This window comes from Monopterus albus, unplaced genomic scaffold (assembly GCF_001952655.1).
Source record: "Monopterus albus unplaced genomic scaffold, M_albus_1.0 scaffold402.1, whole genome shotgun sequence".
NCBI lineage: Eukaryota > Metazoa > Chordata > Actinopteri > Synbranchiformes > Synbranchidae > Monopterus > Monopterus albus.
Window position 1 is genome coordinate 39,366 of NW_018128282.1, and position 11,057 is coordinate 50,422.

General features: G+C 39.9%; 1 protein-coding gene and 1 long non-coding RNA gene across 7 annotated transcripts in view; one reads left to right on the forward strand and one right to left on the reverse strand.

The window, feature by feature from the left end:
- fhod3a (formin homology 2 domain containing 3a) overlaps positions 1–11,057 on the reverse strand; it is a 90,038-nt gene that overhangs the window by 13,780 nt on the left and 65,201 nt on the right. For 4 of the 6 annotated variants that reach the window (XM_020586299.1, XM_020586298.1, XM_020586301.1 and 1 more), the window contains exons 4-11: positions 8,164–8,258; positions 6,882–6,993; positions 6,657–6,751; positions 5,644–5,787; positions 5,239–5,474; positions 2,991–3,398; positions 2,107–2,166; positions 1,655–1,789 (exon numbers count right to left, since the gene is read on the reverse strand). In XM_020586299.1, coding sequence (XP_020441955.1) covers positions 1,655–1,789; positions 2,107–2,166; positions 2,991–3,398; positions 5,239–5,474; positions 5,644–5,787; positions 6,657–6,751; positions 6,882–6,993; positions 8,164–8,258 — 1,285 coding nt within the window. Of the gene's footprint in view, positions 1–1,654; positions 1,790–2,106; positions 2,167–2,990; positions 3,399–3,680; positions 3,784–5,238; positions 5,475–5,643; positions 5,788–6,656; positions 6,752–6,881; positions 6,994–8,163; positions 8,259–11,057 lie in introns of all 6 variants that reach the window. The other 2 variants (XM_020586303.1, XM_020586302.1) reach the window with 2 other exon arrangements.
- Positions 1,293–1,748, forward strand: LOC109951679 (uncharacterized). Its single transcript, XR_002273649.1, has 3 exons — positions 1,293–1,404; positions 1,498–1,556; positions 1,693–1,748. It is a non-coding gene; the product is annotated as an uncharacterized LOC109951679 (long non-coding RNA).

The following is an 11,057-nucleotide window of genomic DNA, read 5'->3' on the forward strand; positions in this document are numbered from 1 at the left end:
AGAATGACTAAGCATTTAGTATTAGAAATGTTTAGTGTAGACAGGATGTTTAGCTCAGGCTGTTAAATGCTTAGTCATTCTCATGAGTTGCTGCAGGTTGCTCATGGTCAAGGATGACTAGATAGAAAGTTGATGACTGTTAGAAGACAGGATGTTTAATATTATTATTATAACGTGTATAACTGCAGCCATAGCCATAATATTTTCTATGTTTAATGTCATGACATGTCACTAGAGGTCGTGTTAGAATGTTTTTAGCTACACACCATAATCAACAGACATTCACACAGTGATTTTTCCTCATGTTTTGACTACTGCTCTGGGCAGTTGCAAAGCTGGCACCGGGAGACGTCACGGCTTGGCGTCTCTCCTTGTAGTATGGGGTTAGCCCGAAGTGATATAATGTATAGGCCTGTTGTGGCTCAGGGTCTTTCATTTTTCATCTGCCTGCGTGCATGTTGGAGGTGCAAGATACCTGAGCGTGTAATGTTAATTTTTACCTGTGTTCATGGAATAAATCAGCACTGTTTTGAAGTTACTTGGACTGCCTCGTCTCTCAGAGTTAGTATGGTAAAAAGAACTGGATGCAACATACCTGACCCCTGTATGTAATTCTGTAGACCTGTCTGTGTCAAAATGACACATCTGGATACAGTATTATGCACACAAGCAGCTAAGGTATTGATGTTACCCATAATTCTATAAAAAAAATCACTTGCTTCCACATCAGTACATATATGAATCCAAATATTTTCATTTATTCTTTTGTACTTATTTTGTACACTCAGTAATACATTAATATTTTTTATACATATATATATTTAAAATGTAATACATTTTATATTTAATGTACACTGTCATGCCTAAACTTTCCTTGATATTACTTCTTTTCCTTGGTAATAAAGGTAGGGTTGGCGATTCCTTCCAGAAGCATATTTTGTTACATTTCTTGAATTTCTCTTTTCATCCCGATGGCAATAAATACATTGCATTGACAATATAAAGAAAAAAACTCTGTCATCTGTGGCAGCAAGGCTGAAAAAAGTGTAGCCAGGTGGTAAACATGTACTAAGGGGAGATAAATAAATAACTAAATTGTTTTCCACTGGTGGTGAAAGGTCCCCTAAAGGTTTTCAACATTCAATTTGCCATTCAATGTTTATGGTTTTCCTGTTAATGTAACACCGTTCAATTTTGGTGATGTTATGTAAAAGTAACCTACAGTGGGCTGCTGGAGTTTAATGTCACCTAGTACCTTGGCCACTTCCATTTTATCCATATAGATGGAGGTATGGAATGAGATGTGTATGTTCCGCCAAAACTTGACCAAATGCATTGTGGCCCCTTCCTTCTTTACCTTGGACTGAGCTTGAGAGAGGAGCGCTGTGATTTTTTTTAACCTGTGTAAGTAAATATGCTGAAATCTTGCTGGATTCTGTTGTAACAACACTTTAAAGAAGTCATCTATCAGAATTCTGACAAGACGGTGTATTATAGATGCCGATGGTGCTGGAAGCAGTGTGTCCAACATAGAGCTGGTGAGCTTTTGGCAGGATGTAAGTGTCTTTACGTATGTGAATGTGGCATTTTACAGATTTTTGGTTACATTACTTTCACTGACATTATGATAAAAACTAAGCTAGTGACATCTCACCTGTGCTTGTTCCTTTCCTCTCTCTCTATCCTTTGCAGTCTCTCCTCTCTTTCCACACGGCGGCGCTCTCGTTCAGCTGCCAGAGATTCCTGATGTTGTCGGTAAGAAGAGGAAAGAAGACCTCCCAGAGCAGGCCTGAAGGAGGGAGCAAGAGAAAATTAGCGATTAACAGGCCATGTACATAAGATTTAGATAGTGCTCCTCAATGAAAAAAATTATGTTTTAATGACGTTATTCTCCATGGAGTAATGAGGAGCACATTCATCGCCATGGATGCAGGACCAGCCAGACACAATCTATATTTGTTACAAATGTGAGGGAGTGTATATTTGTTCATGCAAACACGCATGAATATGCACTTGTATCTGAACATGTTTACAGTACAGAAGTGCATATTTTAAAGATGTTTCCACATCTATGTGTAGATGCATATTGGTGCAGGGGATTCTCACCTGGAGTTGGTGGGTGTACTCGAACTGCTGAGAGACAGGTAGGACATGAGACCGCCATTCCTGGGTGAGAAAAGTGTGAGAAAATGATTACCAGTGAGTGATCTCTACAGTCGTTCAGAAACCCAACACTACTTTGACTAACTGGTCCATGAGAAACTGAACAAAGGTGCTGTCAATGCAAAACAGTGTTTACATGTTATTGTTATGGTTACACATATTAGCTCTAGTTCTGATATAATATGCACAATTAATCTCTAACATGACTGTAAATCTTAGCATGTGGATATAAGATTATCCTAACAGGCCCGTGCCTAGGATAAGATGTAGATCATAAACTAATAGAGTCCTGTCAAACAAGAAAAAAATGCACAACAACAATGCAGTGAATGCAGAAAGTAAGGCAAACAAAATGAATTTGTCTACTAAAACAATGATAATAAAAAGCAACGAGAAACTATACAGATACACAAGTGAAGAGTTCTCAAAGGTATCTGAGAAAACAATACAGCACTTGTTTATTATACTCCCTTAAAAGAGAGGAAATGCAGTGGAACTGATAAATAAAGGGAGGACTGCAAACAAGTGTGAAAAGCTACTGGTCAGTTGCAGAACTGAGAAAAATAGATGCGACAGAACAAATAGGTGATATAATAAGATCACTGACAGACTGAAGGTGAGAAGCGGTGCAGTCAAAAAAAGTGAAAGAACTAGTAAAAAGGGGAGGTGATGAATAACAAGAGTGGTACAATGAGATCCAAACTGGTGCCAGGATACAAGCCAAAAACACACGTGAGAATTGAAAAAGTGCAGCAGTGAAGAGATGAAAGGAAAGCTTTCTGTGATTCTTGAACTGATGGGAGACTGAGGTCTGATGTCCCTCTGACCTGAAAGATGATTTGGGCGACTCCTCATTGGGTTTGGGAGGAGCCGGGGGTGACGGCTCCTCATCTAGGTCATAGGAGAAGAGGTGGAAGGGTGAGTGGGGCAGGTAGGGCAGCTGGATAGGGGAGGGATGGGAGCTACCACGTGATGGCGGGCTGACCTCCTTGGTAGCGGGGACGGTGATGATAGACCTCTTCCTGGCCAGCAGGGTGGCCAGAAGGGAGGGTTGGGCCGGGGGACTGGGAGGGGAGGAGATGGGAGGAGAGGAGGTGGGGGTGGAAGGAGAGTGGAGGATGGGTGCTGGAGGTGATTCAGTCCGATCCCTCTGCTCATCTTCTTTTTTATTCTCCTTTCTGGAAGTGATGGTGATGGACTGGAGGGTTGTTTGCTGAACGATAGATGGAAGATGCCTGGCCGGGCAGGAACAGAGGAAGCGGTGGACAGGAATAAATGGATGAAAGCAAATTAGAAACGTGTGTACCCTACTGTAACACAGCTTTAAGAGCTACAGAGTACTGCGCTGACACTAAATTCTACCAAGTATATAGACCACAAAGAGATCAAACCAACCAGATGTGAAACAAGATATGTAACAAGAGATAGATCTGTAGCTTTAGATATAAAGTCTACTGCATATCAGAAGAGCACAGGACATTATTTCATTTCCATGTCACCACTATGTCCTGAAATACCTGGAGGCGGTCTGATTAGACACTGTATCAGCCCCCTCCTGCTCATCCGAATCAGACTCAGTGATCGGAGCCTCCTCCTCTATCTCATCCTCACATTCCTCCTCTCTGTAGAGGAAAGGGGATGGGAGAATGGATGGATGGATGGATGGATGGGTGGGTGGAGCATTTAAAGGAAGGTTTGATGACACACATAAGAACAGCACGCAAATGGACATCACCACATTTTGAAGAAATAAAAAGATGGAACAGGGGAAAGAAAGAAATTGAGGTTTAGATGATGGGTGGAAATAATGTTAATGCACTACCAAACCACACAGACAATTATGATAGTGAAAGACAACAAACAAGGACAATTATCAGATGAAGATAAAGCAACAGAAAAACAAAAGGAATAAGACAAGAGAAAGCATGGAAATAAAATAGCAGAAATGGTGGATGAATATTTTCACACTCCATGCCTCCAGTTACATAGTTTTACATGCACATGAACACAAAACAGGAAGAAGAACTGAAGGAATGCTGAGAGAACAATATGCCATGACTGAAGAAGTGACTTGAGTGACTTGTCACCAAACAGAAATCAGATGAGTCTTGCAGTCGAACTTGTGTATGTAGCCAGGTTTTGTTCCACAGGACGAGAGCCGTGTGTGTGATGAATGAGATAGTCAGTAAACATTTGTTTTTTGGTGCGTGCATGTGTAATATGAAGCAGGATATAGTCTCTGACATAAACAACTTTCACTTAACACATTCCATAACCAAATTCAAGTAGATTCTTGCACAGTTATACATATTATCACTTCATTTCTGAGATACACAGGTGTCCTAGTTTGCACCCTCTTAACACTATTTAACACCAGATGAATCATGGGATATAATCTGCTTTGGTCATGTTACACACTACCAGAAGATGAAGAGGCATATTTTGGGAGTGAAAGAACAGAGAAGAAAGGTTTACCTGAGGTAAACAGCTGCAGTCGGCTTCTAATTCCCCTTTTTTTGTGCATAAACACAGACACACACAGCACTGAAATAAGCCTATACTGGTTTAATAATCTGTATATCTGTATTTGAATTACAAGCAAACCCTGAAGGCTTGTGTGACTGCTGAGAACATTTGATTTTTTTTAGCAAAGACGTCTGTGCCAGTGTTTCAAAATAGCCCACTCAGAGTGCTTTACAGTATGTAACGAGATACACTAGTAGCTGTTAAAGCATGTAGGTGAGGAGCAGCAGGAGTAAAACATATGCAGAAGGCCACAGAGGCAGGAGGTGACCTTTGTTTTTTGAGAGAACTTTGAACTTACATGGATGGAAGGAAACCTGACAGTGCTCTGGAGCAGAAAATGATGGTATGAGACAGTCAGAACGTCTCTTTCACATGTGCATCTCAATGGGTGATATTTGCACCACAGCTTTTTATTTCTGCTGAATAACAACACCTTTTTCCCTCTACTCTACTAACACCTCCATCTCTCACCTCTCACTCATGTCATCCACTTTCTGTCCTCCGAAGGGCTCGAAGCCTCTACTCTACTAACACTCCACCATCTCTCACCTCTCACTCATATCATCGACTTTCTGTCCTCCGAAGGGCTCGAAGCCGGCTCTCTGTGGGGATGCAGGGCTGCGGGGGGAGGTGTGGCCAGATCGTCCAAGAGAGGCTCTGCGGCTACGCCTTCTCTCCAGGCCACACCTTTTATCCCCGCCCCCAAGGCTGGCTCGTCGGCGGTCACGGCGTCCCATTGGTGGAGGCTGGCTGTCATCATCACCATCTTCATGCTGTAGGGTCATCTGAGAACAGTTGATTAGGGTGAGAATGGTGACAGGTGCTATACACAGAGAGCTTTATATAGTATTAGCCAAATCTACTATAAATACACTGTATTCACTGGATGTGCTGACATACCAGCTTTCATCATTTGTCTTGACTGAATATGCATGTGTACAGTATATGCCAAACCTCATAGCTGTTGAGCTGCTCAACCAAGTCCAGATCAGTCCTTTTCCTCCCCAGGTGTCTTTGGGATACTGTTTCCATGCCCTGTTCCTCTAGACCATCCACCATATCATAGAATGAATCCTGGTCAGGCAGGGCTGCAAGAGTCTGCAAAGAAAACGAAGAAAGTAGGCATCAAACTGAGGATTAAAATTATTTGATGGCTAAATTCCAAAATATTGCAATATTTTCATTTTGAACCAGCACACCTGTTCAAAAAATGTTTAGGGGAAAAGCTGGGATATCTCATACATGATAACAGTTTACAAAATTATTCACAAAAATGTGAACAGTTACTGAGGAACAAGTGAAGAACAAATGAATCAATGAGTTGCTCCTGAGTAACTCTGACTTGAGGACTACATACAGTAGAAGATAGTGCAGTTACGAATCAAAAGGTAACGATTAGTTCATAAGTATCTGAAAAATGGAGTAACGACCAGCTTTTTCGTAAATTGCTCCTGATTAACTCTGAATCAGAGATTGTCTGATGATACATTTTTTTGTTATTTGATCAGTTATGGTAAAATCCAATGTACTGCCATTTCTTTGGATTTATTTCAGGTTTTTTGAGTCCCAATATACAATATTTCTAGACCATTTATTATTTTGATAGATATTTACTTGTTTTGAAAAGTTCAAAATACAATGTGTGAAAACAGTTTTCATTTGGACTGTTGTTCTTCCACACAGATCCATCAAATCTTTAAACTTAGTTACTGGTGCATAGTCATTACTTAGTTTTGATGTCTGCATCACTACTGCTACTAATGCTACATTAAAAACTCATTAATTATTTCCCTTGGGCATAACTGAGGAATTAAATAACAAAACCTTTACTCAAAAATGAGGCAAATAAGGAAAGAAAACAAATGCTTTAAAGCACCTTTGGTCATATCAGATGTATATTTTCCTGTGTCCACTATTTAATAAAAAGTGCATAGATATTCGGTATATACATGGATAGACATAGATACCTTATTGATGAGGGTCATGGCATAGACCAGCAGCTCTGTGTCCACTCCATCCTTCTCCTGTAAGATCTCCATAGCATTGGACCATGGCTTGTACCCTGGAAATCAGTCCATTAACATCCAAGAATCAGATCATCCATTAATACTGTGTTGTTACTATTCACTCAGCTGCGCTGTTGCTATTCAACCAGTTCCTCATCAGCTTGAGGAAAGTTCAGTTTTCTATACCTCTCTTGGTGTCTACAGAGGCGATGGCTTTTATGAGCAGTGGGGCATTGGACTCCGAGTACTCCACAAACACCAGCAACAGCTTCAGTGCTGTTTTCACCACCAGACGGAACTAGAGGGGAAACATAAACTGACTTACATAGAAAATAGGTATGTTTTTGTCCTGTAGCCACATTTTTGGTTAACTCTCATTACTATTTTATCCCTGTGCATGTATTATGATACATTTTTAAGCCAACTTGACTTTGTGTATTAGGTGCTTCCAGACTAGACTTTTGAAGTATTGTCAACCAGAAAATACATAAACAGGAGCTATTTATTGATTTGTGTGTGTGTGTGTGTGTGTGTGTGTGTGTGTGTGTGTGTGTGTGTGTGTGTGTGTGTATCTGTGAATAACATTGTGTTTGATTCCTGACTTTGGGTACCCTTTGTCAGACTTTACAGTCCATGGTATGTGAACCAACACAAGACAATACTGTCAGGTTTGCTCGGCCGCTCTGCCTCCCTCACCTTTCCTACTGTCTCTTGCCCCATTACTCTTATCACGTTCACCTGTTCCTCACTCCCTTATCACCAGCTGCACTTGATTAGGTCACTCACTATATTACCCGGTTTCACTCCTCAGTCACTTGCCAGTTCTTTCTAGTCACTAGGCCAACTCTACTCCGTGCGTTTTGGATTGTTTTTGTATGTCTTTCTCCCCTAGCCAGCTACTGTTTTGTGTTTCCCTCGAAGGACTGTTCCTCCAGACCGTGGCTCCACTCTCTCCTCCCAGGCAGGTCAATACACAGTTGCCTTAATCTCTCTGTCTCTACATTCAGTAACTACCACCACCATCACCGTCGACCAGCCCAGGAGTGACACCACCTACGCAGCTCGGCCCAGGTCTCCATCTCCTCACCTCCTGCGGTTGGTCAAACACCCGGCTACTACTCATCTACAGGACTACGTACTATTTCCCTCTGTGTATTGTCACTCCCTTGATCACTGTATATAATAAATCACTGCTTGCACCGAAGTCGGCTACCTGGGTCTGCCTCTTTCCTCGTTCGCACACTGACTGGTGCGAACGGCTCCTAACAAATACAATTAATAGCAGATGTGTTTGTGTGTGTTTCTGTGCGTAAACACTAAACATAATGCTCACCTAACAATGGATGGTTAGCTCAGAGCCAATGACAGTCTGCTTGCAGTGTGTGTGTGTGCGCATGTGTGTGGCACCAGTGTGCGCTTGTCTTATCTATAACTGGACTTAGGCATGATTTAATATGCATTTGTATACCTTTGAGCCAACAAGAGTGTACAGCCATTGGATTGTCTCAGTGTGGCCAATGACACCATTCATCCCATCCACATACAGCATGATCTGCCCCAGAGCTGAGTACGGGTGGGAAGAAGAGAAACAAGAAGTCAGAGAAACAAATATAAAAATTTTATTCAATACTTACTGTAAACAAACCGAGCACACCAAATTAAATTTTGTTCAGCATGTGGGTTTTTCCACACTGGGTATAAATAACAAGGAAGGTCAAGACTTAGGCTTTTTTGTTTTTTTGAAAGAAAAAAACATTTAATAGTGCAGAAAATGTGGAAAGTAAGTCAGTACATTTACCCAAGTTCTGTACTTACTGTAAGTACAATTTTGAGGCACCTGTACTTTACGTGATGTATCAAGGCCAGGATATGGTAACCCCTGGACATAGGAATAAAGCTTAACCTCTCCCACTAAGGTGGCATATTTGAAACATATTAAAGCTCCAAACACTGCTGGAGGTTTTTTGGTGAAGATATTCACTCAGTAATTGACTACCATGAACCTGCAAACAGAGTTCTTTCCAGACCTCCCTCTTTCATGTTATTAACTCAGGATAAGACCCCAAAACCTCCCAAATAATAACGACCTGCAGTTATAGGCAGCTACCTCCTTATACTCTCAGATGCTACTCTACTGAGAAGTTTTTATAAACCAGTATACTCTGGCATTTTGAGGAAGTGTTACATTTTGTCTGAAATAACCAATAAAAGCCATGACACTGGCCACTTAAGACCATATTTGCTTTGCACAGTATTTAGTTGACATAAGATGTTATTAAGGATGGGAAATTTAAAGGATAGTGTATATTATGCAATAAGTAAGCAGCTGAATATTTGTATAAAATATTTTTTGATATAACTGTCTAAAAATCATTTTAGCAGTTCAATGTTGGTCTACTGTCAATCCTGTGAATTGTTGTGCAATATCAAACATTCACTATAAATTGTGTAATATCAAACACGCATAACGTTTGTGTACCTATATGTGCAGCTTTAACCATTACCTACTTTAACATCCAAATTTACTCCATAAAGAGAGAGAGTATTAAATCCTTTCAGGAATTTTACATAGAAGTTTAAAAAGGTTACAGCACAGTAGCAAGCAGCAATATAGCATTAAAATCATCAATAATTGTCTTGATTGGCTTAAAATCTAAATAAATCAACAATATTTCTAAACATTAATCTAAAATGGTCATACTGATTAAAAACATTATCATTCGTTGAGCTCTTGATCTGAATAAAAGTCAAAGGTTTTTTTCACTGAATCCTGTTCTCAGCTGGCTCAAGGTGGGGTGGATTGTGGCTTTCTGTTGAAAATCTTCATTTCAAGGTAAATCATCTTTTAGGCAAGAATTCATTGTAAATCCTCTTTAGGCAAAAAATTCATTCTAAATCTTATTTTATTTAATTATTTTTATTTATTTATTTCGAGCAATAATAACATATAACAAGGCAATAAGAAGCATTCGATCCATACAAAGTATAGTCACCTGACATTAACAATATAGATCAGTGATTTGCTTGAAACGAAGTGGGAAGAAGTCAAACTTATTTAAACCCACCCCGGTCTGAGTATAGTCACCTTACATTAACAATATAGATCAGTGATTTGCTTGAAACGAAGTGGGAAGAAGTCAAACTTATTTAAACCCACCCCGGTCTGTTACAATTAAAACAAAAGAACATAATAGCTGCTTCCTTAATTCTTAATGTTAACAAAAACTTTCAAATTATGTATATACATATACACATGTAAAAAGAAAAAAAAACATGATATACTGTATTGTATCTTAGATACACACCATATATAACCACAGGTAACAATAATAATCCTTCCAACAATAGTAATCAGAAATACCTACAAGATAAGATAATACAGCCTATAGATACATCATCAAATGATTAAACCCCATCCTCCTTATACTGTAACATAACCTTCTGTTTATAAAGTGCTTTAAATTGATGAATATTGAACATACTGACACACAAAAACTCCTCCTAGTAGTTCTAACAAAAAATCAACTTTTTTGGCAAAAATTCATTTTAAATCCTTTTTAGGCAAAAATTCATCGTAAATCTTTTTTTTTGGCAAGAAATTCATTGTAAATCAGTTTTTTAGGCAAAAATTCATTTTAAATCCTTTTTAGGCAAAAAAACAATTTGTTGTAAATCCTTTTTTTAGGCACTAATTCATTTTCCTTGCTGAATCATGAGGCTTTAGCACAGTTCAATGTCCCACGCCGACATCCTGCTCTCCGTAGCGGCTCTATTGGTGGTTTCATCTATTCCTCCCACACAGGAAGGAATAGATACCTTATTTGGCGTGCAAAGTCGTGTTCTTCAGAACTATTGCATATCTTTTACTGTCAAAGCTCAAGTCCACTGCCCATAACTGGCCCCTACCCCACTGTGATTCAGCTTCAGATTCTACTTCTCTTTTCTCAGAAAACTAAATCATCCTCATATCTAATAAAAATAAAGGAAATTCACATCTGATTCAAATACAAAAAAATCCCATCATTGCTTTTAACTAAACAATCAGATTTACACAAAACTATCCATCCATCCATCCATCCATCCATTTTTATCCGCTTATCCGGCATAGGATCTCGTCTCTGCTCTTTGCAGATGACGTTGTCCTGTTGGCTCCATCAAACCAGGACCTCCAGCGTGCACTGGGGCGGTTTGCAGCCGAGTGTGAAGCGGCTGGGATGAGAATCAGCACCTCTAAATCCGAGGCCATGGTTCTCAGTCGGAAAAGGGTGGCTTGTTCCCTTCAGGTTGGTGGAGAGTTCCTGCCTCAAGTGGAGGAGTTCAAGTATCTTGGGGTCTTGTTCACGAGTGAGGGAAGGATGGAAC